The sequence below is a fragment of the Rhinopithecus roxellana genome, chromosome 16 (genome assembly GCF_007565055.1).
Source record: "Rhinopithecus roxellana isolate Shanxi Qingling chromosome 16, ASM756505v1, whole genome shotgun sequence".
NCBI classification, from domain to species: Eukaryota; Metazoa; Chordata; class Mammalia; order Primates; family Cercopithecidae; genus Rhinopithecus; species Rhinopithecus roxellana.
Window position 1 is genome coordinate 13,183,876 of NC_044564.1, and position 25,673 is coordinate 13,209,548.

General features: G+C 52.0%; 1 protein-coding gene across 7 annotated transcripts; it reads right to left on the reverse strand.

Moving 5' to 3' along the window:
• Positions 1-2,868: 2,868 nt before the first annotated feature.
• On the reverse strand, positions 2,869-16,893 carry GFI1B (growth factor independent 1B transcriptional repressor). 7 transcript variants are annotated; one of them, XM_010372818.2, is made up of 8 exons: positions 16,771-16,893; positions 15,890-16,267; positions 7,625-7,744; positions 6,985-7,122; positions 5,944-6,215; positions 5,215-5,352; positions 4,490-4,655; positions 2,869-3,690 (listed from the first exon to the last, which is right to left on the reverse strand). In XM_010372818.2, exons 3-8 carry the CDS (start codon positions 7,722-7,724, stop codon positions 3,512-3,514), a joined length of 993 nt encoding a protein of 330 aa, XP_010371120.1. In that variant the 5' UTR covers positions 7,725-7,744; positions 15,890-16,267; positions 16,771-16,893; the 3' UTR covers positions 2,869-3,511. The 7 variants fall into 7 exon arrangements, with proteins under 7 accessions (XP_010371120.1, XP_030774909.1, XP_030774905.1 ...); XM_030919049.1 differs by having other exon boundaries at positions 2,871-3,690; positions 4,490-4,721; positions 6,985-7,063; XM_030919045.1 differs by having other exon boundaries at positions 2,871-3,690; positions 4,490-4,721.
• Between the last annotated feature and the right edge of the window lie 8,780 nt (positions 16,894-25,673).

The following is a 25,673-nucleotide window of genomic DNA, read 5'->3' on the forward strand; positions in this document are numbered from 1 at the left end:
CCCCTTGCTGGGCTTCACTGTCCTCCTGGACAGGAGGAGAGATGGAAACAGGTGGTTTCTAAGGCTTTGCTGGCTCTGGTGCTCTGGCCACCAGGGTCCCTCTTCTCCTGATTTCAAGAGCTGGATTTCAAGACAGGACACCCACAGGGAGCTTGCTGAGGAGGGTAGATCACCCTCCCATGCAAATCCCAAGCCCTGAGCCCACCCCACTCACCTGACAGGTTTGCTTAGGGGAATTCTGGCTAAAGGAAACAGGAAGAGCCTCTGCCAGGGAATGGATGTCAGGATTCTGCCCAGCCAAATGCAGAGCCTGGGGGTGGGTGAGAGTCCCATTCCTCTTGGGGGCCCTGAGCCCTTTGCACACCACAGGAGAGACCTGGAAGAAACATTTTTGGGTCTCAGTGGGAGGGAGGGTACACAGGCTCCAAAAAGATAGCCTCAACTCAGAGTCAGTTTCTCATCCCAGCTGTGCCTTTGCCTGCTGCGTGACTTTGGGCAACTAGGCCAACCTCCCTCTCTCCCTCTCTGGTTCTCAAATTAACCTTAGGAAAACACTGAACACCCAAATCCTCCCCTCGGGGATGGACACAAGTGTTTTACACGTTATAGGCTCTAAGAAGCAGTTGCAATAGACTGAACGTTAACCCAGAGTTCCTCCCAGTTATTTGAGCAATGTAATCTCTACTCCGTCTAAAACAAATGAACCCCCGGAGGCTTGTGGCGTATGCCTGGGGAGCACCAGAACAGGTCTGAGCCATGTCCAGCCAGCTCTGTGGGCCTCTCTGCAACCACAAACATGAGTGTGAAGACTTGTCTTTCACTCCCCTGACGATCCAGGTGAACAGCTTCTAGTTTTGTCCAGGTTTGAGCAGTCCACAATGGATGGGAATTGGGCATTTGCATGGGACATTTGCCATTTTGTGACAGGTTGAGCCTCATAAGTTGGCAATCAATCAAATACACGTTAAACAAGTCGGTTCATGAACCCAGGGCTAAATCACACTATACACAGAAACCATCTGACAATAGCAGCGTTTCTTTGGAAAGCATCCTTCTTTCTCTAGGAAAGAGGGTCTGTCTGTGGGTCCTAGCTCTGGTCTACTCTCGGCATCCCTGTCTCCCTGGGGGTATTCTAGCTTTCTGTGCTCTGCTAGAGGAAGGCACCTGAGCACACCTGGAAAGGGTAAGCCCTCACATCTATTTTTTGTTTGTTTGTTTCTGAGATGGAGTCTTGCTCTGTTGCCCAGGCTGGATTGCAGTGGCATGATCTTGGCTCATTGCAACTTCTACCTCCCAGGTTCAAACAATTCTCCTGCTTCAGCTTCCCAAGTAGCTGGGATTACAGGCACGTGCCACTATGCCCACCTAATTTTTGTATTTTGAGTAGAGACGGGGGTTTCACCGTGTTGGCCAGGCGGGTCTCGAACTGTTGACCTCAAGCGATCTGCCCGCCTTGGTCTCCCAAAGTGCTGGGATTACAGGCATGAGCGCCTGGCCCATATCTATGTTTTTTTATTAATGGCTGACCTCTCTGGGCCTCAGTTGCCCCATCTGTAAAATGGGAGAATGGCATTCCATTGTAGAGGGTTGTGTGGGTTAGAGACAATGTGTGGAAACCCTTGGCTTAGCTCAGTACCTGCAAGCTCAATCAGAGGTGTCCATGGCTGTGGGCCAGGCACAGGATTGGTGCGGGATGGAGGGGGGTGGGTGCGGCTGGAGCTCAGACAGAAGACCTCCTGAAGTTATCCACACATAATTGCATTCCACATTCAATGGCTCCTAAGCTGTAAACAAGGAGACTGAGTTTCTCAGTATCAGAGGAGAGAGAAGACCTCCTGGCTGGATGACCGAGGTAAGCTTCATGGAGGAGATGGCTAAGTGGGCCTTGTGGGATGGACAGGACTTCAAAAAGGGATGTTCACAACTCGGCAGCACTTACTACATGCTGGGCTGGTCCTTCATGCCACTTTGTGAGAATGGTCTCAGCGAATCGGTGGAAGGGACTGCTGTGTTTACCATTATACAGAGGAGGAAGCTGAGCCCCAGAGAGGTTCAGGAACTCACCTGAAGTCACACAGCTAGACAGGTGCAGCACCAGGCTTAACTTCATCACACCTGCAAAGTCCCTTTTGCCCTATAACGTTACACTCACAGGTTCCGGGGTTAGGACCTTTTGCCCTGTAACGTCCTGCTCACAAGTTCCGGGCTTAGGATGTAGATATCATCTTTGCGGTCATTATTTAGCCGACCACAGTGATTACGTTCAGGATCTTGAGATGGGACGATTTATACCTGAGCTCAGTGTAATCAGAAGCGTCCTTATAAGAGAGAGGTAAGCAGGTCGAAGGCAGAAGACAGAGATGGAGGCAGAAGCAGAGGTCCGAGTGATGCGCTTTGAAGGCAGAGGAAGGGGCCAAGATCAGAGGAATACAGACGGCCTTGGGAAGGTGAAAGGGACAGGAAAACAGACCCTCCTGGGAGCCTCCTGTAGGAACGCAGTCCTGCTAACACCTTGATTTAGCCCCATGAGACTCATTTTGAGTTTCTGGCTCTAGAATTGTAAGAGAATAAGTGTGTGTTGTTTTAAGCCACTAAGTTTGTGGTCATTTGTCACAGCAGCCACAGGAAACGGATACCGCCCCAGCTGCACTAGCCTTGCCCACCCCTGTGGTCTTGTCGCATGGGCCCCTTCTGCTTGCTACCGGCTCTTCAGTGGGTCTGTGCACGTGGGGGCTGAATACTGGTCTCCGCAACTTGCCTGTGAGTGCCTCCATAGCTTTCTCTGCTCCTCAAGCCTCCCCCCATCATCCCCCAAAGCCCCGTGTAGTACCCTGGACCTCATAGGCAATTAATGCTGGTCACATGACGGCAAATCTGTATCTTTAATTTTATTGACAGCAATTGAGAGAACAGGCTTTTGACAGCAATAACTGCCAGTTTCTCCAGCCTCATGGCCTGGTTGTAGAGCTGGAATCCTCAGTGGCCAGCTGAGTGCTGGTCGGAAGTCAGGGTCAGCCAGCACATCTGGCCGAAGCAGAGGGGGTGCCAGGCATCTGTCTGGAGTGGGAGGCAGCTCCGACTCTGGCCATTGCAGCCAGAAAGAGGCCCGCTAAAATCCAAGGTGACCAGGTCCCAGCTCAGTGGGCAGCAGGCAGGCAGAGGGTCTGTCTGAGTCCTAGCTCTGGTCGTCTATTCTCCTCATCCCTGTCTCCCTGGGGGTATTCTAGCTTTCTGTGCTCTGCTAGAGGAAGGCGCCTGAGCACACCTGGAAACAACTTCTGCTCAGAAAGACCCAGCCAGGCTCCCATACTTGGCAGCAGGAGAAATGTTGATCCAGAGAAGGAGAGTGACTTGCCCAAGGTGGCACAACAATTTTGTGAGTCTCAAAACAAGCTGGAAGACTCCTGTCCAGTCCCACCTCCAGGACACTGGAGATTTGGGCATGAGAGGCTGGCCTCCAGGTGACAGGACCGCAGGGCAGGCTGGCCAGGAGCTGGGAGCCGGCGCAGCCTCACTTGAGATTGTGCTGGCTCTCGCGGTGCCGCCGCAGGTCCACCTTGCGCTGGAAGCCTTTGGTGCACAGCTCACAGCTGAAGGGCTTGAAGCCTGTGTGCTTGCGGCTGTGGGTGATAAGGTTGGAGCTCTGGCTGAAGGCCTTTCCGCACACCTGGCACTTGTGCGGCTTCTCACCTGCAGGGAGGGGAGCACAGCAAGGGTGGGGTCAGGGCCTCTTCACCAGGCCTGCCGCTCCACTGCCCCGCCCCCGGGTTCATTTTCCAGTAACTCCCTATGTTTTCTCTCGTGGCCAACTCACATTCACTTTAGAAAATAATTAGAAAGGAGAGAGAAGCAAAGACACAACTTGGACCCTCCTCCCACCCCTACTGGATTATAGGGTGGTTAGGGGCAGCAGCCGAGTCATCTTGTTTATCAACACATTTCCAAGTCTGGTACACCTGGCACAAAAGAGGCACTCAGCTAATAGCAAGGAGGGAATGAATGAGCAAATGAATGAATGAATGAGTGAACAAATGAATAAGCCAATGAATGAGTGAACAAAGGAATGAGCAAATAAGTGAGAGAATGAGTGAACGAATGAATGAGTGAACAAATGAATAAGCAAATGAATGAATGAGTGAACAAATGAATGAGCAAATGAGTGAGCCAATGTGTGAATAAATGAGCAAATGAATGAACAAATGAATGAGCAAGTGAGTGAATGAGCGAACAAATGAATGAGCAATTCAGCTGCTAGTCTCACTTCTGCCATGAGATCACCAGTGTTGAGATTTTGCTGTTTCCTTCCTGTAATTTTTCCATGCATTAAATGCACTTAAGCAGCACAGGCGCCCAGCCCTCCATCATCAGTGGCCTTCGACTTTGTAACTAGACCCCACCCCCAGCCTCACGCTGGGGGCCTCTGATGCATCTCTCAGGGAAAGGTGGGGGTGCTCTGCCCAGGGGGCGCAGGCAGGTGAGACTCACTCACCTGTGTGGATGTAGGTGTGTTTCTTCATGTCCGACTTCTGGTGGAAACGCTTGCCGCAGAACTGGCAGGGGTAGGGCCGCGTGTCTGAGTGGATGAGCAGGTGGGTGGACAGCGTGGACGAGCGCTTGAAGGCCTTGCCGCACATGCGGCACTCGAAGCTGCGCTCCTGCCGGAGGAAACGAGGCCCCGGGGGATCAGGCGCAGGCGCAGGACTGGACCCGGCCGGGATCCCCTGCGGAATAGGACACTCCATTGGGGTGGCCTGGAGGATAGGGCCTGCAGGAGCAGGACCCAGGAACCCCTCATCTTTGCCTCTGAGGTGAAACTGGGGCTTGGAGTCTCGTTGGCTTCCTGTGGGATTTTTTCCTTGTAATCTTCACGGTATACCGCTTAAAATAAAACTCAATAAATGTTTGTTGATTGACTGATGGGCTGACTGATCTCAGAGGTTTTTTTAGGGGTTCACATTTCCTGACTATTAACCCAGAGTGAGTTCCTTGAGGCAGGGATGGTTGAGGTCTGCACAGTGGTTTAGTTAAGGGTAGGAAGTCTGTTAACAGCAGGTGTTGGAGACCCAGACTCAGGGAGGTGGGTACTAGGGGACCCCTCCCAATCTGTATCACCCCCAGGAGCAGGGGGAGGGACCCAGCCGCAGCCCCCAGGCTCCCTGCGGAAGCACAGAAAAGGAGTGGGGCTGGGAGTCCCGCACTGGGCCAGGTGCCCACCTGGGAGTGGACGTGCGTGTGCTGCTCCAGGCTCACGGCGTGGCCGAAGGTTTTGCCGCAGACGTCACAGGCGAAGGGCCGGGTCCCACTATGGGAGCGTCGCACATGCACTTCGAGCCCGTGAGGAGTGGAGAAGACCTGGGAGCAGGGGCAGCGTGTGAGGCCACTGGGGGCTGCAGAGAGGGGAACAGGCCTGGGGTCCCATGGTCTCTTCCATGCCCAGCTCTGGCCAAGGCAGGGTGCACAGAGGAAGGGACACTGGATTGCCAGTTCTGCTACTTGTTTGCTGTGTGACCCAGGGAGGTCCCTTTTCCTCTCTGTGGCTCAGTCTCCCATCTACAAAGTTGGGTGTGAGAGAGTGGATCTGGAGCCCCCTCCTTGCCTCCTCTAGAGGCTGAATAGCCCGGTGGTTAAGAGCTGGGAGTTGGCCAGAGCTGGGTTTGAATGCTGGTTCTGATAGCTACTTGCTGTCTGATCCTGGAAGTGACTTAACCTCTCTGAACCCTAACCCTTCATCTGCCTCCTGGCACTCATGCCTGTCAACTGCTTAGCACAGGGCCAGGCACATGGTCAGAGCTCAATGAATGGTGATGAGGGCAAACGCTTTGATCATTAATCCCACCAGAGTCCCAAGGTTCACAGCACAGGGAACACCCAGAGCTGCCAGTGCGCTGAGAGGGAGTGCACAGAGCAGGGCCCAGGTGCCCACCCACACCCCCCACTGCCCACCTTGTTGCACTTCACACAGTGGTATGCGTCCATGCCTGGGGAGTAGCGGAGGCTGAAGTCTAAGGCGGGCTCGGTGCTGGGCACCAGAGGATTGCCGTACAGGCTGACGGAGTGCTCCAGGAAGGCTGACTGCATGGTGGAGGGGGCCTGCCGGTAGCTGTGGCCATACGTTGAGGCCAGGATGTCCCAGGAGAAGCTGGGCTTGTAGAATGGGGGTGAGTCGGACAGTGGAGAGTCCCCATCCTGGGGTCGGGACAGCACAATGGGGCCCTCTGTGGAGATAGGGACACATGCCTGGTTACTCATTTAAACACAGGGGGCTGGGCACGGTGGCTCACGCCTGCAATTCCAGCACTTTGGGAGGCCAAGGCAGGAGGATCACTTGAGGTCAGGAGTTTGAGACCGGCCGGACCAACATGGTGAAACCCTGTCTCTACCAAAAAATACAAAAATTAGCCAAGTGTGGTGGCTCACACCTATAATCCCAGCTACTAGGGAGGATGAGGCAGGAGAATCACTTGAACCAGGGAGGCAGAGGTTGCAGTGAGCTGAGATCGTGCCACTGCACTCCAGCCTGGGCAACAGAGTGAGACCGTGTCTCAAAAAATAAAATGAAATAAAATAAACACAGAGCACCCACTTCCCACCACCCTCCACCACCCACCACCACCTTCATCATCTCATGCGGAGGGTTTCAGGTTGTCAACCCAAATACTTACTGCTGGGGGTGTCTGTGTCCCTGTGGCTCCTCAGCTTTTCCAGTCCAGAAACACCCCCACCCTCACTCCAGAGTGCCCACCTCACCCCTTGCATGGACCGGCCCAGCTGCTGCTTCTTACCTCTTCCCCCACCTAACCCGCATCTGGGAATTAGCTGCCTGTCTGGGAGGCCCGAGCGGAAGCCACAGAGCCCGGGCTGCATCCAGTGACTTTGTGGGTCCTTCCTGACTCCAGGGCCCCAAGGGGCTGTGCTGCAAGAGTCCCTTCATCCTTCCTCCCCTTGGCACTCCCTGGGGAATGACAGAGGGTCGCAGCTGGGTACCTGGCGCCGGGGCCATCCTGGCCAAGTTCTGGTCCTGCTCCATCTCCGGCTCTCGTTTGAAGTTGGTCCAGTCCAGGCACTGGTTTGGGAATAGGGTGCTAAGGACAGGGCCATTGCTCGGGGCCTGGTCTCTGGGCACTGTAGGGAGATAGGACCATCAGCATCAATAGCCGCAGCTTCTGGGAAGCCCAGAGGGAGCAAGGAGGGCACACCCTCCCTAGGAGGAGGAGGCCCAGATAGACATCCACTTGCGGCTGCTTCTGGCGGCTCATACTCCCGGGCTCTGCCCAGGGCAGGGGGTCGAGAAGAGGCCAGGAGGAGACCCCGTGGAAGACTTTGGACCAGTCTGTTTTTCTGAGCAACCCAACTCCAGCCCTAAATTGAGCCTCCATTGAGGCCCCACATGTCAGTAACTGAGTACTGGCTCCAACCCGACACTCTCATCTCCCCAGCAGGGCAGAAGGGACGAGGGCATCATTCATTCATCTACTCCTTTCATCTGCAACCCACATTTACTGCACTCCTGCTTCCAGACTTGGAAGAAGAGGCTGCTGCAGGATGGACGCTGCTGCACCCCCATCACACAGAGCAGAAAGCCCCTGGTGAGTGCAGCAGGGCGCCAGCCTTGGCTCTGACTCACCTGGGGTAAGGGCAGGAGACCAGAGCGGTTCATCCTCCTGCACACGGGGCTGGTGGTAGGTGTGAGTCTTCTTGCTCTTCACCAGGAAGGAGCGTGGCATTTTCAGTGTGCACCCCACACCTGCAAGAGGGAGGGATGGGAGCGGTTGGGAAGGACAAGAGAACAATACCCCCCATATCTCAGAACCTCCTCCTGAGCTCAAACACCAGCTCTACTGGCTTAAAGAGTGGGCCCCAAAGTTCATGTCCACCCAGAACCTGTGAATGTGACCTTATGAGTAACAGTGTGTCTTTGCAGATGTAATCAACTTATGACGAGGTCATTCCGGGTTCGGATGGACCCTCAATCCAAGACGACTAGTGTCCTTATAAGAAGACGGAAATTTGGACCCAGAGACGCAGACACCCAGGGAGAATGTTGTGTGACAACAGAGCAGAGAGTGATGCTTCTATCAGCCAGAGAATGCCAGGCAGTGCTGACAGCTGCCAGAACTCGGAGAGGGGCACAAAACACTCTTCCCTGGAGTCTCCAGAAAGAATCCACTTTGTGGACACCTCGGTTTTGGATTTCAAGACCCCAGCACCATGAAAGAATAAATTTCTGTTGTTTTTAAGTCACCTGTTTGTGCTATTTTGTTACGGCAGCTACAAATCCTAACTTCCCTCACTGCTCCTTCACCAGGAAACAAATGCATCGCCCCCTAGAAAATGCTCAGACAGGCCGGGCACGGTGGCTCAAGCCTGTAATCCCAACACTCTGGGAGGCCGAGATGGGCAGATCACAAAGTCAGGAGATCAAGACCATCCTGGCTAACCCGGTGAAACCCCGTCTCTACTAAAAAATACAAAAAACTAGCTGGGCGAGGTGGCAGGCGCCTGTAGTCCCAGCTACTTGGGAGGCTGAGGCAGGAGAATGGCATAAACCCGGGAGGCGGAGCTTGCAGTGAGCTGAGATCCGGCCACTTCACTCCAGCCCGGGCGACAGAGCGAGACTCCATTTCAAAAAAAAATGCTTAGACAAGCCTGCTCCCATTGGCATGATCTGGGCTGCAATGGAGCAGAAAAGGAAAGGCAGGGGCTAAGGTCTCCCTCTGTGACACACGCTGGACCCCAATTCTAGAAAGTTACATTTGGGTACCAGTGAGATTCACCTTCAGAGGCCATAGAAACAGGTGGTCTGAGCTTAGGTTTTGGAATCAACGGTTCACGGATTAGAATCTCAGCTCACTTGCTGTGCAATCTGGGACAGACACTTAACCTCTCTGGGCCTATTCCCTTTGCTGTAAGGGGGGGATGTCCAGGCTTGCAGTGCTGACAAGGGCATCACAGGTGCTCAGTGTCTATCACAGGGGGCTCTGGCAGAGAAGCTGAAGCAAACGAGGGGACATTGCCAATCCACGTGCTCCTGCAAGGTACAAGCCACTGCTGCCAGAGCAGGGCTGAGCCTTGTCCACAGCCCTGGCCCAGACTCTGTTCCCTAGAGAGACAGGGGCCTTCTCTCTCTGAGGAATGGGATGGGGGGACTCAAGACCTGAGAGGAGCCCCCACTCCACTGCACCTGGAGGCCTGAAGTTTCACGGACACAGGAGAAGAGGCGAATATCCCCTAGCTTCCGTGGGCAGCCCAGCATCACTACTGACCCCGCCGGTCAGGGAGTGGGGGAAGAAACCAAGGACCACATCAGTCAGGGGGACCATCCCAGGTAGGGTCGGGGAGTGACAGGGCTGGACCAATCTGACCACCCCGGGACTCCTGGCTTCCCCTGCAGAGTCCTCTGGAACTGAGAGCCCCAGCTGCCCCCAGAATGGTTCACATCCCTGCTTTCAGCCTGTGAGGCTCCCCTGGGGGCTCCTGGAGAGCATCATCTTGTGGTCCTCTATCTTTTCTGCCCCCATGCTGCACCCAGACCAACACCAGGCCCACGCCTGAGGCCTCGGAAGAGTCCCACCCTGCATCCCCTTGGGCCAGCCGCCATGCAAGGCTGCAGGGGTGATAGGGTCCAGAGAAGGCGGGAAAGGGATCACAGCTGCTTCAGAACAGCAGTGAGGGCCAGGGCGATAAGGCCTTGGCCCAGGAGCAGGGTGGGAGGTGGGAGATTAGAGAATGCAGCTTGGAAAAGGGCCAGGGACTCACCCCTTCCCCAAAGGGATGACCCAGAGCCAGGCAGAAGAGGGACCTGACTGTGCCCAGGCCTGCTTCCCCCTGGCCCAGAGCCTGGGGACATCAAGAGTTTGGACTGGGGGCTCTGCACAGAGGGCCAAGCTCAGGCCCAGCCCTTGCCTGCTGTAAGACTCATCACCAAGCCTCAGTGGCCATATCTGCTAAATGGGGATCCCAATCCAACCCCATGGGATTGTGGGGTGTGAGAAAGGACCTTTATCCATCAGGAGCGAGCATGGGAGGCGCTCAGCATGTGCCCATCCCCGCATCCCAGCACCCAGCCCACTGCAGGTGCATTCAAAGGACGGGGTGAGCCCTGTGCCAAAGGCTGCAGCAGCTCCCCGAAGCCAGGGCCGCGCTCAAGGCCCTGTACTCTCTGAGCTCTAAAATTAGGAGAAAGGACCTTGAAGCCCTCTGGGGTCCCTTCCCGCGGTCAGATGCTCGGCTCTCTGAACACAGGCTCGGGCCGGGGGCAGCCTACGGCCTTATCTCCCAGGGACACGTCTTCCTCCTCTTGCCTCCTCCCCCTCCCTCACCGGGGCTCCCCACACCCCCCTTCCTTCCCGCTTCTAACTCTTCTATGCTTCAAGAAAGCCCCTGGGGACGCCAGACCCTAGGGGGAGAGGAGGGGACCCAGTGAGCAGCAGGAGGGCTGGGGGTGCAGCGTTCCCCTCACACTTTGTTTTGAGGGGGCCTGTGAGGGGCATGGTTTGCCTATCAAAATATCAAAAGATGATCTTTTTTCCCACATAATATTTAGGAGGAAATCAGCTAGAACCAAAGGTACTCGCCGAGGCTTCTGTGATAGGAGGTGCCGGTCAACCCTTCTGGCAGGCGGCTGTTAAAGGTGTTTATTACACCTTTAATCCTGATGCTCAATCCAGATGCTGAGTCCTGCTGCTGTCCCATTTCATAAAGGAGGAGCTGAGGCCTGGAGGGCTCAGGACCCTGGGGCAGAGTGAGCAGGGCGGGACTGGGGTCTGTCTGGCCCCAGGCCTCCATGCTCTTGACTTTCAGCCCAGGAGGTGGGCAGTTACTCGGTGCAGACTGGGTGCCAAGTGCTGGGCAGTGCCCGGCATGGCTTTCTCTCTGCAGAGGGAGTGGAGCCGATGTGCTAGGGATGAAAACAGCAGTTTGAAACTCCCTCACGTGCCTGTGTCAAGCAGTGTCTTCCCAGGTTGCAGGTAGGAAAACTGAGGTATAGAAAGGAAAGTGACACCGACCCAGGGCTTCTGGCCTGTTAGGATTTTACTCTCGAGCCACTGTGCCACCCAGCACTGTCAGAGGTCCTCACAGCACCTGGTGAACACCACCTGCAGTACAGAGGGAAATGTGGGGTGCTGGGGCAAGAGGGGAGAAAAATGAGGCCGGGCGCGGTGGCTCATGCCTGTAATCCCAGCACTTTGGGAGGCCGAGGTGGGCAGATCACGAGATCAGGAGTTCAAGACCAGCCTGGCCAACACAGTGAAACCTCGTCCCTACTAAAAATACAAAAATTAGCTGGGCGTGGTGGCGCGCGCTATAGTCCCAGCTACTCAGGAGGCTGAGGCAGGAGAATTGCTTGAACCCGGGAGGCGGAGGTTGCAGTGAGCTGAGATCGCATCACCACCGCACTTCAGCCTGGGCGACAGAGCCAGACACCGTCTCAAAAAAAAAAAAAAAAAAAAAAAAAAAAAAAAAGCGAGAAAAATCAAACCCTCTGACCCCCAAGTCTTTTCCAGGCTCCTAAAAGACCCACGTGGCTCTGAAGACTTTCAGTGGGGCCAGGCCAGGGATAGATTTCAGGAAGCATTGATCTTCATTTGGGCTCAGGGCCCAAGGAGACCTCAGGTCAACTGACTCCAACGGCCACAACGAGAACACTTTCTAGCGCTCACGAGCCCTGGCCAAGCACTTTTCACTTAGGCACAGAGCAGGGTGGGGCTGGCTTCTGGAGTTCTCCAGCTTTAGGAAGGTGATTCTCATGCCTACTCTGGTGAGCTCCCCTGAGCCCCACACCCCCTCTCTTGCCTCCCCCCAGTGTGCTCTCCCCTGAGCTTGGCAACTGACAGGGACACAGCCAAAGCCACGGTCAAGCCTTCCAGTTTACAGAGGGACCAAATGCACCTGGAGAACTTCCTTTTGGCCCCTGTTAGGAGAGGTTTTTTTTTTTTTTTTTTTTTTTTAAAAGAAAAAACAGGAACCAATCACCTATACTGTAGTTAATTAACAACCACTTGGTTTTGATTCACACGAACTCCGTTCTGAGAAAGAGCTAAGAGCAGAGATTATGAAAGAAGCTTAGGATTTCTTCATAAAACAGAGGCCCTGATAGTATCGGACCTCCGGAAAGAGGCCCACTGTTAACATCATGTCATAACCCCCGATCCTGGTAGAGCCCCCCTGACCCTGAGTCAGAATCTCAGTCAGTGCTTCTTGAAGACAGGCAACCCTGCACCCTGGCAGGAGCCAGTGCCCTAACTTCCAGTAGGACTTGGATCAACAGGCCTGTGCTGTCCCTGTAATGAGGTCCCTTGTGTTCCCCAAGGAATTGAGTCTGATTTGGGGTCCTGGAGTTTGTGACCACATCAGCCACCAACCTGGGGCTTGGTTTTCCTATCTCTCAAAAGGGACGGTTGGGCTAAGAGATTTCTAAACTTCCCTTTTGCTCTAAAATCCCACGTAGAATTCGTTGACCTTCAGTGAGAGATTGAACCACCTTGACTAAAAGACTTGTCACTCGGCTTCCCTTTTTGGAAGGGTTGGGTAAGACTCAGCTGGTTCTCAGGGTCAACTACAGAGGACCCTTTTGACTTCCTTTATGTTTAAAGACTCAAGGGAGGCCGGGCGTGGTGGCTCATGCCTGTAATCGCAGCACTTTGGGAGGCCAAGGCAGGCGGATCACCTGAAGTCAGGAGTTCAAGACCAGCCTGGCCAACATGGTAAAGACAGGCAACCCTGTCTTTACTAAAGATACAAAACTTAGCTGGGTGTGATGGTGGACACCTGTAATTCCAGCTACTTGGGAGGCTGAGGCAGGAGAATCACTGGAACCCAGAAGGCGAAGATTGTGGTGAGCCGAGATGGCGCCACTACACTCCAGCCTGGGTGACAGAGTGAGACTCTGTCTCAAAAAAAAAAAAAAAGACTCAAGGGGAAACAACAAGACTTGTCCAAGAAGTCAGGGGAAAATGCACCCGGGTCAGGCCCAGGGGCCCCAGCAGAAAGTAATCATTATCATCATCATCATCATCATTATTATTATTTTGAGACAGGGTCTCACTCTGTCACCTGGGCTGCAGTGCAGTGGTTTGATCTTGGCCCATTGTAACCTCCACCTCCCAGGCCCAAGCGATCCTCCCATCTCAGCTTCTCGAGTAGCTGGGACTACAGGCGTGCGCCACCACACCTGGCTAATTTTTGTACTTTTTGTAGAGACGGGGTTTTGCCATGTTGCCTAGGCTGGTCTAAACCATTATTTTTATTTGAAATTTAGAAGGAGTTCTCACATGTCTCCTCCAAAGCTCAGAGAATGCAATGTCAAAAGGGAGTGAATCTACTTCTGGGTATAGACCCAAAATCATTGGAAGGAGAGACTCAAATAGATATTTGCATACTCATGTTTATAGCAGCACTATTCACAATAGGCAAAAGGTGGAAGCAGGCCAGGTGTTCATGGCAGATGAATGCGCGAACAACATGTGGTCTATGGCCTCTCTGAGTGGCTCACGCCTGTAATCCCAGCACTTTAGGAGGCCGAGGTGGGCAGATCGCCTGAGGTCAGGAGTTTGAGACCAGCCTGGCCAACATGGCGAAACCCTGCCTCTGCTAAAAATACAAAAATCAACCAGGTGTGGTGGTGGGTGCCTGTAAGCCCAGCTACTCAGGAGGCTGAGGTAGGACAATCGCTTGAACCGGGGAGGCAAAGGTTGCAGTGAGCCAAGATCGCACCATTACACTCCAGCCTTGCAACAGACTCCGTCTCAGACAAGCAAACAAACAAACAAAATGTGGTCTAGCGATATGATTGAACATTATTTGGCCTTAAAAAGAAAGGAAATGCTGGACATGCTACAACATGGATGAACCTGAAGGATTTATGCTAAGTGAAGCAAACCAGTCACAAAAGGACAAATACTGTGTGATTCCTTATATGAGCCCCTAAAATAGGCAATTTCGTAGAGACAGAAAAAGATAGAGGTTGCCAGTGGGAGGGGAAGAGAATGGAAGTTACTGTGTAACAGGTATGAAGTTTCAGCTTTACGAGATGAAACAGTTCTGTGGATGGATGGTGGTGACGGTCGCACAGCAATGTGAATGTACTTAATACCGTTGAATGGTACACGTGAAAATGGCTAAAATTGTAAACGTTGTTATGTGTGTTTTATCAAAATAAAAAGAAAAGTGAGTGAATGAAACTCTTTCTGCATATCTCTATATTATAGACTAAAGCAGCTCCCATTGGCTTGAATTCCTGGCAAGGAACACATGAAAAGCCTCCCTCTAGACTAAGGGGGGTGGCGCTTGCTGTTGTTTTAACCAAGGGTCTGGATATTGGGGCACAGACAGAGAAGAATTCCATTTGATCAGGCTGTTTTCCCTGGGTATTCTGGAGCCATCTGGTCCCAGAGCCTTTGAAAATCCTTGTACTGTCCAATAAGATTCCCACCCACCCTACCCTGCCCTCCTTAAAGCTTTGCGGCAATGGTCTGCACCGGTTTTGAGTGATTCCGTTAATCAAACCTAAACGAGGTACAGCTCTCCAATGTTCCCCAAGAACGCTTTTCAAGAAGACCAAAATTTGACAAAAAGAGCAAGGAGAATTATGCATTTTCTTGTCCAAAGAATTCCTTCTGCAACACTTCTGAGGACAAGAAACTTGACACTTTGCTAGACTTGGAAGAAATATTTTACCTGTTGCCTACTAAGAAACATGCAGGCGCGTCCAGGCGGTCAGGTGCAGCTCAGCTAGCTTCTAATATCTACCAGACTCACGCCCACAGATTGTAACTGAATTTGCTCCCTGAGAACTCACGAAAGCTGTGGACTTTCTCCCCAGAAAAATGTGCACAGGCACATACCCACGTCAATTCTGCAGACCTTCTCTTTACAAGTCCTATTTTAGAGTCAACATGTCTCCCCAGATGCCTTAACATTTAAACTTGTTTTTTTTTTTTTTTTTTTCCTACAAAAATAGGTGGAAAGGGCTAACAACAGTCTACAGGGAAAGGAGAGCTGAAACAGTAGCTCCCCATGGTTCTTCCTATTGTTCCTGGAGCCTGGGCAGTGTGTGGGAGAGGGCAGCCTTAGTCATCTCCCCTTAGTAGGCTCTGGAGGGGGAGAGTGCCTGATTCTCAAAGTGTCCTGGGAATTGGCTGGGCGCCGTGGCTAATGCCTGTAATCCCAACACTTTGGGAGGCCGAGGTGGGTGGATCATTTGAGGTCAAGAGTTCGAGACCAGCCTGGCCAACATGGTGAAACCCATCTCTACTAAAAATACAAAAATTAGCCAGGTGTCATAACACGTGCCTGTAATCCCAGCTACTTGGGAGGCTGAGGCATGAGAACTGCTTGAATTTGTGAAGCAGAGGTTTCAGTGAGATCGCGCCACTGTGCTCCACCCTGGGCAACAGAGTGAGACTCCGTCTCAAAAAAAAAAAAAAAAAAACAAAACCAAAAAACCAAAAAACAAAACAAAACAACAACAACAACAACAAAAAAAACGTGTCCTAGGAACTTTAGTTAAGTCCCCAGTCTGGGACTGTCTCCGAGGGGGAACACAACTCAGGCACTTGGAAGTGTGTCGCCCTGAGCACTGCCCAGGTCCCCGGGACAGCTGGGTTGTGGGTATGACTTTGTGCCCGAAGGTGACGTCTGTCAGCCTGAAATCAAGTTTTGAAAAGTGTTTCTGCACAGCCAGCAAAGGTGCAATTCCTAGCAGAGTGTCTCAGACGAGGTTACGTCCTCACCCTGTTTCTCCCTTGGCTCCTTGCCTTCCAGAGCTTTTCCAGCCCACCTCACCCTTCCTAGGACTGCAGGAGGAGCCAGGGAACCTGCTGCAAAGCCACCTGCGGCGCGCAGGCACCCTTCAAAAGAAAAGCGCAGAAACGCATCCTCCAGCACTCACCTGCCCGGAGCTGTCCCTCGCCTGGGTTCTGCCGGAGCTTCCCGAGGTGGGAACTGCAAAACCTGTCTCGGGACTGGCCTCCGCTCTGTCAACTGTGTGACTCTTTGCACAGATAGATACTTCTCCTTTTTTCTCTGTCTCTCTGTGTGTTTTTCCTCTTCTGTTCCCCTCCCTGATTTTCAATCTGATTATTTGTGTCAAAATCTGGCGGTGAAGAAGCAGCCAATGAAGAGAGCGCGGGAGCTCAGCCGTATTTGCTTATCAAAACTTTCCAGGATGCAAGACTTCGAATTCTCATTTCTAACCCTCGACACTTGGAGCGGAGCGCTTTCTCTCTGCAGAGCAATTCAGAATTTTGCTGGAAATTTTGAATAACATCTGCACAAAAAGAAAGTGATGGCTAAATTATTACATTTTAAAAATTAAAGTTAAAAAAGTACTAACTTATAAAACTCGATTTTGCAGAGAGAAGTCATGGCTCTTTGGTTTTTTCTTCTTTCTTTTCTCTTGCCTTTTTTATTCCTTCCCTCCTTTTCCTTCCTTCTCTTCCTCCTTCCTTTCTTCCTCCCTCCCTTCTTCCTTCCCTTCCTTATTTTCCTTCTTCCTCCCTCCTTCCTTCCTTCCCTCCCTCCCTCTCCTCCTCTCCTCTCTCTCTCTTTCCTGTTTTCCTCCCTCCTTTTTTTTCCGTTTTTCCCTGCCTCCCTCCTCTCTCCCTCCTCCCATCTCTCCCTCCCCAAGTTCAGCACCCTGAGGCTTGTGAGAGCCAGGCTTGTGCAAAGCCCCTACTTCCCGAGCTGGCCACATTCATAGAGGCCCCCCTTGTCCTTGCAGAGCTCACATTTCAGAAGGAACATCAAATTTGCATTTCCCCCAGATATGACCTTTGAGAGGGTAGAGGCACCGTGGAGGTGTGGCAGTGAGTTCGGAGGCCAGGAGACGCTTGGCCTGCTGAAGCTGCCATACAGATTGAAGGCCAGGTGCCAGAGCCCGCGTGTGCCGCCCTCTGGTGGCAGACAAAGTGATGAGGAGGCCAATGGGGGCCTCTGGGGTGTCCCATTGATGGGCGGGGGGGAGGGGGGGCGGGGAGTGGCAGCGGGAAAGCTTGGCTGAGCCGGCTGGGGCATTTCTTCCCATTTGGCAGCGCGTCCCATCTCCTGGCTCCCTACCTTCTCCCTCCTCCTCTGGCCCCCGCCTCCTCCCGCTTGCAGGATGACTGATTTATTTCAGGAGGTTTTGCATAAGATGAGAACGCCACACACAGAGCACTGTTAGACTGCTTTGCCTGCTCTTCCAGCCCGGGTGCTGGAGAGATTGTATTTCCCTCATAAAGAAAACAAGTCTGGTGACAGGAAGCCCTGATTTAAACTGCAAGTCCAAGGATCAAGATGAAGAAAAAGGGGTGTTTCAGGCGAGGTCTTTCTGCTGGGCCAGTCCTGGAGCGCTAGCCAGGAGGCCACAACCCTGCGGTCACCAGGCTCCAGTAATGCTGGGATGTCAGTCCCAGCCCTAGGCCACAGACAGCAGACCTCTGCTTCCAGCCCCATTGCCTCTCTTGGTGGAAAGAAACATCTTTTTAAAAAATTATTATTGGCCAGGCACAGTGGTTCATGCCTGTAATCCCAGCACTTTGAGAGGCCAAGGCAGGCAAGGATCACCTGAGGTCGGGAGTTTGAGACCAGCCTGACCAACATGGAGAAATCCCATCTCTACAAAAAATACAAAATTAGCTGGGCGTGGTGGCGCATGCCTGTAATCCCAGCTGCTCAGGAGGCTGAGGCAGAGAATCACTTGAACCTGGAAGGCAGAGGTTGTGGTGAGTCCAGATCACAACATTGCACTTCAGCCTGGGCAACAAGAGCAAAACTCCGTCTCAAAAAAAAATTATTATTATTATTATTTTCTTAGAGACAGGAGTTGGCTTTGTAGCTCAGACTGGAGTGCAGTGTTGAAATCGTAGTTCACTGCAGGCTCGACCTCCCTGGCTCAAGAGATCCTCCTGCTTCAGCCTCTTTCAGCCTCTGGACTAGCTGGGACTACAGACAGGCGCACCACTATGCCTGGTTAATTTTTTTTTTTTTTTTTTGTGAGACGGAGTCTCGCTCTGTCGCCCAGGCTGGAGTGTAGTGGCGTGATCTCTGCTCACTGCAAGCTCTGTCGCCTCCCAGGTTCATGCCATTCTCCTGCCTCAGCCTCCCGAGAAGCTGGGACTACAGGTGCCCGCCACCACGCCCGGCTAATTTTTGTGTATTTTTCGTAGAGATGGGGTTTCACCGTGTTCACCAGGATGGTTTCGATCTCCTGACCTCGTGATCCACCCGCCTCCGCCTCCCAAAGTGCTGGGATTACAGGCATAAGCCACCACGCCCGGCCGTCTGGTTAATTTTTTAAATTTTTTGTAGCGATGGGGTCTTGCTATGCTGTCCAGGCTGGTCTAAATCATTATATTTATTTGAAATTTAGAAGTTCTCAAATATCTCCTCCAAAGTTCAGAGAATGCAAAGTCAAAAGTGAGTGAATCTACTTCTGGGTATAGACCCAAAATCACTGGAAGCAGACTTGAAGAGATATTTGCACACTTACATTTATAGCGGCAGTATTCACAATAGACTGATCTTGAACTCTCCTGGCCTCAAGCGATCCTTCTGCCTCAGCCTCCCGAAGTGCTGGGATTACAGGCACGAGCTGCTGCACCCAGCCAGGGGACACATCTTGAGTATTCTGTGGATGTTGTACATTGCCAACAATCAGCTAGAACTGTTTGTCATTATGCAGAAAACTTAAAACATTCTTTCCAAGTCAACAAGTCCGCAGTTTCCTCATGTTCTCACGTCGTTATACACACATATCCACATTTTGCTACTGTAAATCAGCAAGTCATTTTCTGTGAAACACGATTTCATGGAAGTGCTTCCTAAATTTGTCTGCAGCCTTTATTGACGTCTTTAATGGTTTCAGGTGTTTCAGGGTTTATCTCACCAAATGCTTCCTCCATTTTTTAAGGGTGTTTTCTAATAGGAAGTTGCTGTAGCAGGCACTTGCAGTTCAACTGCTGTTCTAAGGTTGTAATCCCACTTTAGGGTCCCTACCTAACTGACTCAGGGACAGCCTTCCCAGACCCAGACCTGGGACCCCGCCTGCAGATGAAGCCACCCGGACTCCCCTTGATGGGAGAGCAGTGGCCAGGCCACCAGTCTCCTGGCATAGCAGTTGAAGCCAGGAGTCCCCAGTCAGCCTCACCCAGGCCCACAGAGCCCTGGACCTCCCATGTTCTATGTCCCCTCCAGGGCTGCCTGAAAAGCTACCAGCACTTCCCTTAGTGAGCAACCCGGGAGTCAACACCTTCATTTAGTCTCTCAGAAGAGCTAAATCACTTCCACATTCCTGTGCCCATTCATCAGTTTATTCATCCATTTAATAGTTACCATTGGGTACCTTTCATGTATCAGGTCTTTCCCTCCCTCCCTTATCTAATGTGTGTGGCGTGTGCATCATGTGCCTACAAAAAGGCACACATGCTGGGGTTTCAAACAACAGCCAGACTTTACATGTTTCTTCTTGGTCTAGAGGGTAGCAAAGAGCAATCTGAAATTTACAATTTGGGGTGACAAGTGCTGTGATATAAACACGGTACACAAAAGATGTCTGGGGCATTTGTAAATGGACCCAGGCTTGGGGGGTTGGTGAAGGAAGTGATATCTAAGTTGATGCCTAGGGTAAGTTAGCTGGGAGAAGGAAGGTAGGGAAAAGTATCTCAAAGAGGAACAGCATGTGCTAAGAACTGGAGGTCCCCTGAAGGGAGCTGACAGCAGGCGAGTTCACTGGGGAAGAAGTGCAGAGACTGAAGGAAGGGGAGGGAAAGTTAGGACATTTGAGAGCTGAGCCTAGAGAGAGAAAAAGAACAAAGATCAGGAAGATTCTTCCCTGGTTTAAAAACCTTCAATAATTTCCCTGTACCTTTAGGACAGAAATCTCAGCTTCAGAAATCGGTACTCCATGTTTTTCACGACGTCAGCACCCTTTCAAATAACAGCACTTTTCCAGATGCAAGTTACAGAAAGTTTCAAAAAGATGGGGTCTTGCTCTATAGCCCAGCCTGGTCTTGAACTCCTGGTCTCAAGCAATCCTCCCAAGCTCCTGAGTATCTTGGATTACAGGCGCATGCCACCGTGCCCAGCTCAGAAACCCAATTTAAACTCATTTAATAACCACAATAAAACAATTAGTTCAGGTCATAGAAAATTTTCAGCTTCTGACATGGTTGGATCCAGATGCTCAAATGATATTGTCTGGAATCTCATTCAGGTCATTGGCACTTCTCGTGCCCTCTGCCTGGATGGCCTAACTCTCTGATTTCCCCAAGGCTGTCTCCTTCTTGTCAACCAGGTCTTAGCGGAAATGTTACTTCTGCAGAAAGACCTCCTTGATCTTCAACTAAAGTAGGACCTCCCCACCCCAGTCACTTTCTATTCCTTCACTCACCCCTTTCTTCTTAGCATTCACACTTATCTGAAAATACCTTGCTTATCTTCTTACCTTTGTTTTGTTTTGTTTTGTTTTGTTTTGAGATGGAGTCTGGCTCTGTCGCCTAGGCTGGAGGGCAATGGCCCAATCTCAGCTCACTGCAACCTCCTCTTCCCTGGTTCAAGCGATTATCCTTGCTTAGCCTCCTGAGTAGCTGGGATTAACGGTGCCCACCACCACACCTGGCTAATTTTTTGTATTTTTAGTAGAGATGGGGTTTCTTTATTTTTATTTTTATTTATTTATTTATTTTTTGAGACGGAGTCTCGCTCCATCGCTCAGGCTGGAGTGCGGTGTCCTGATCTTGGCTCACTGCAAGCTCCGCCTCCCAGGTTCCTGCCATTCTCCTGCCTCAGCCTCCCGAGTAGCTGGGACTACAGGCGCCCGCCACCATGCCTGGCTAATTTTTTTGTATTTTTAGTAGAGACGGGGTTTCACTATGTTAGCCAGGTTGGTCTCGATCTCCTGACCTCGTGATCCGCCCGCTTCGGCCTCCCAAAGTGTTGGGATTACAGGCGTGAGCCACCGCGCCCGGCCATCTTCCTATCTTTTAATTCATTTATTTATTGCTCTGACTTCCCACAAGGAATGTCCATGCTACAAGAGCAGGAACTGTGTTTCCAGGCACACAGCTCAGAGCTTAGACTCTCCGGGGCTTAGGACAGAGTGTGGGAGACACTAGTGATATCTTCACAGCGTGAATGAATGAATGAATGAATGACTCTTCATCTCTCGGCTTTGCTTCCCGCTGTGTTGACCTCATCCTTTCACGCGGTGATCTCTACGCACTTTATCCACTCTCATCTGCGAGCCTAGGAACCCCAGTGGAGAGAGAGAGATTCCTCCTCAATTGCTTCAGCAAGATTGCTAGGGTTGACTCTGATTGGCCCAGCCCGGTCACAAGCACATCCCAGCACCAATCATTGTGGCCAGGGGGAGGGATATGGGCCTCTTATTGGCCAGGGCTGGCGACTTTCCTGCCAAAACGACGAGGACTCAAGTGTAGAGGAAAAGATGGGTTTGAGCCGGAACAACAGCTGTCGTTGAACACAATAAGGCCAGAGAGGCGTTTGGGGCCATGGCTTCTACCTTTTACCTTCTAACTGTCCGCTCATCATCACCTGGATATGCTGTGTCCTTTCTTGCCTCACCTGTTCCCCTTGTCTGGAATGGTTCTTTCTCTTCAGCCCCGTCCTTCACAGCCCAATCCAGCTCTCAACGCCTCCAGGAAACCCTCCCACACGCCCCACAATCCAGGGAGTCATCTGTTGTCTACAGGATTTGGCCCAGCCATGACAACTCTTGGATTCCTGTCTCGCTCAGTTACTCATGGAACCTCACTTGCTTTTCGGTGAGACTGGTGGCTCCTTAAGGGCAGGAACGTCATGGGTCCACTGTCCGTGGACAACGGGTGTGGGCTGGGCCTTAGCACATGCTGGTCTGCAGGGACCATATCAGGGCTAAATACATGGGAACCACCACTGCTAAGGCCGGGCCACGGGCCCTCTATACGGACAGCTCTGGCAGGTGCAGGTGGGCTGGGGAAGCTCTGTGCGGGGGTCGTGGGGGCTTGGGGGTGAATGTTCTGTGCTGGGTGACACCGAGGCTACGACACTCCCGGGCATCAGCTGTGTGAACTTGGGCAGCTTCTGGCCTTGGCCCAGAACAACCACAGAATGTGACGGTCATGAGCTGAACCCAACAGTCCTGGGAATGGGACGATGGACCCTGTAGTCTCTGCCCTCCAGGGACTCCCAGAGAGCCGGCTGGGCATTGGAGCCAGTCTGCTCTATGTACATCTTGGTGCCAGAGAAGTGCCTACTGGCTCTGTCCCGCTGCTAGTGCGCTGAAGGGTGGACAGCAGTGGGCAGCAGGCCAAGTAGGAAATGTCCACCTGGTCATCGGCGGCTACGGACCTCTTTCTAGGTCCAGGCTCCTTGCCAGGGGCTGCAGGCAGCCAAGGTGCGGGAGCCTCGCTTGCAAATCCTGCCTGTCATCGGGGCTGGCACTGCCCTCCACGACTCCCCACACTACGACCCAGGCGCTCCGCTCCACACGGGAAGCAATTCACCGTCCCACCACATGGTGGCACTCCTGCCTATCTTTCCTCGAACAAAAACCAGCCTGAAAAAAGTGAAAACAATTATCTGTGTACAAATACATGCTGTTTAAATTACAAGAGTAATATGTGATCAGAGTTGAAATAATAATAAGAAGAATATGCACCTCTGTCCCACCCCTATTAACTTTTTTTTCATTGAGACAGGGTCTCACTCTGTTGCCCAGGCTGGAGTGCAGTGGCTCCATCATGGCTCACTGCAGCCTTGACCTCCTGGGCTCAGGTGATCCTCCTGTCTCAGCCTCCCGAGTAGCTGGGACCATAAGCACGTGCCTCCACACCCAGCTCATTTTTGTTTGCTTGTTTTTGAGATGGAGTCGCTCTGTTGCCCAGGCTGGAGTGCAGTGGTGTGATCTCGGCTCACTGCAACCTCCACCTCCCAGGTTCAAGTGATTCTCCTGCCTCAGCCTCCCGAGTAGCTGGCATTACAGGTGCCCACCACCACACCCAGCTAATTTCTGTATTTTTAGTAGAGACGGGGTTTCACCATGTTGGTCAGGCTGGTCTTGAATGCCTGACATCAAGAGATCTTCCCGCCTTGGCTTCCAAAAGTGCTGGGATTACAGATGTGAGCCACCGCTCCTGGCCACCTGGCTAATTTTTAAAAAATTTGTAGAGGCAGGGTCTTGCTGTGTTGTCCAGGTTGGTCTCAAACTCCTGAGTCCAAGAGATCTGCCCACCTCGGCCTCTCAAAGTGCTGGGATTACGGGTGTGAGCCACTGCACCCAACTTTTTTTTTTTTTTTTTTTAAGACAGTCTTGCTTTGTCACCCAGGCTGGAGTACAGTGGCACCATCTCAGCTCACTGCAACCTCTGCCACTCTGGTTCAAGTGATTCTCCTGCCTTAGCCTCCCTAATAGCTGGGATTGCAGGCACGTGCCACCATACCCAGCTAATTTTCGTATTTTTAGTGGAGACAGGGTTTTGCCATGTTGGCCAGGCTGGTCTCGAACTCCTGACCTCAAGGGATCTGCCTGCCTCAGCCTCCCAAAGTGCTGTGATTACAGACGTGAGCCACCATGCCTGGCCAACAGTAACATTTTTGAAGTGTATTTTTCTCGTTTCTTTCTCTCTCTCCCTCTGTCTCTCTTGCCCTCTTTCCCTCCGTGCTTCCCTTTCCCTGTCTCCATCTCTTTCCCACTTGTCTGTGTTTATAATGTTTTCAATTCAAATTAATCCACACTGACCCTTTGCTTTTGAGTAACCACACAGGCGGATGACAACTGCCCCAGCTTGGACGTTAAACCCTTCAACCCTCCTGCCTTAGGGAACCTCAGATGGGGAAGGGCAGTATTGGGGTGGGAGGTCATGGGGTGAGGTTTGGGGTGCATCCACTTCTCGAGATGGCTGGTGTGCCTCAGAGGAGCATGGAAGGAATGTGGGGGGACACAGGGAACTTGGGTGGGAGTCAGGGACTCTGGGTGCAGGCAAAGTACAGGAGAGAGGCCTGCCTGACGCCCCCCGAAAACTCTGGCATGGGTGTCAAACCCATGGGCCCCTAGGTTGAGGAAATAACAAGAAGATTGAGAAGTCCATCTGGGCTGGGCACAGTGGCTCGCACCCATAATCTCAGCACTTTGGGGAGGCTGACATGGAGGGTTGCTTGAACCCAGGAGTTCAAGACTGGCCTGAGCAAAATCATGAGTTATTATTTCTCAGCAGAAATATTCAATAGCTGACTATAAAACTCTGCCCTTTCTCTCTTTAGCTGGATGGTTAAGAGCAGTCTTAGTTGCGGCAGGGTTAGGGTTAGGTGACGTCAGCTTGATTCTTACCGGGTGAGTGGTGCTAATTTACATGGCAGGTTGATTATTAATGAAACACCTGACATTTGGTTACTGCCCCATAAACTCTCGATGACTTCCGCATTGGCGTTCTCCGTAGAGACTCACAGAAATCCCACTCTGAGGCTGCAGAGTTGAAGGAGGAGCGAGTGAAAGTTTGTTGAAGCTCACCCCAGGCCAGACAGGGTGGAAGGGCTTTATATGCCTCATCTTTTCGTCTTTTGGAGCATTTTGCTGCAGGGAATTACTGAGCATATGATAGAAAACCAAGAACCAACCCCCGGGCAGGGCTGGCACCATGGCCAACCACATAAGTAGGGGCAATATGCCTGATCCACTAGGGCACAGACACGGCCCCCCGCCAACCTTTTCTCATGAGCAGCATACTGCACGTCACAGATCAGAAAGAGTGGTCATGGATGCATGTAACTCTGTGCTCTTCCCAACAAGCTCTGTGTGTGTGTGTGTGTGTGTGTGTGTGTGTGTGTGTATGTTTGTGTGTGTTTGTGTGTGTGTGTTCATTAGCCAGCCTTAGAAGGGTACAAATCTCCCAGTGGGTCCTCACCTCCCCAGTCAAGCCCCTTCGAGTAGCACCCCCAGCAGGTGCTGGCCTGGTGTCTGCGCAGGTTCAGCAAACTGAGGAGCTTCCTGTGGCTACTGATGGGGAGAGGCCCTGTCTCCTGTCTGGGTCAGGGAGCCCTGGACCCAGGGCTTAGCTTCAGTCTCCAGACCCAGGAAGCAACGCCTCAAAGGAAATGAAGAGCACTGTGGGAAGACTTTAGAGAATGTGCTCCCCTTTGCAGAAGACTTGGAAATAAAAAAAACCCCATTTGGGAAAGATCCCTTTCTTCTCCCATCGATGGGGTTCCATCTCAACACTGGTCAGCACTAGGAATGTGCTGGAAGGCAGGAGGCCAAAGTAGGGGAATCAACACCAGGGAGCCCTCTAGCAGCCAGGATTTGCATGCGATTTACATCTATTTTGCATGTACCGGCTGCCTTCAGAGATTTTGGGTGTTTTATGAGAATTCTCCTGAAGGATGAACATTGTTCTCTTCCTGCTGCTTTTTAGCAACCCATGAGAGTCGGGGTGATAAAAAGAGGTTCCTTTCGCCAAGGACGATGGAGATGCTGGGGAGAGTGGGCTTGTGAAAATGATCTGTTAACACATTTCTGCAAGATGAATGGTTTGCAGTTTTAAAGGGGCACCTGTAACAAGCTCACTTGGAAAACAGGAAAGAATCCTTTACAAATCATCTCGCCCGGTTCCAGCAATCCCACGTGAGGGTATAGACCCAGATACACTGAAAGCAGGTGCATGGAGAGACCTTCGCAGTAGTGTTATTTACATCAGCCAAAA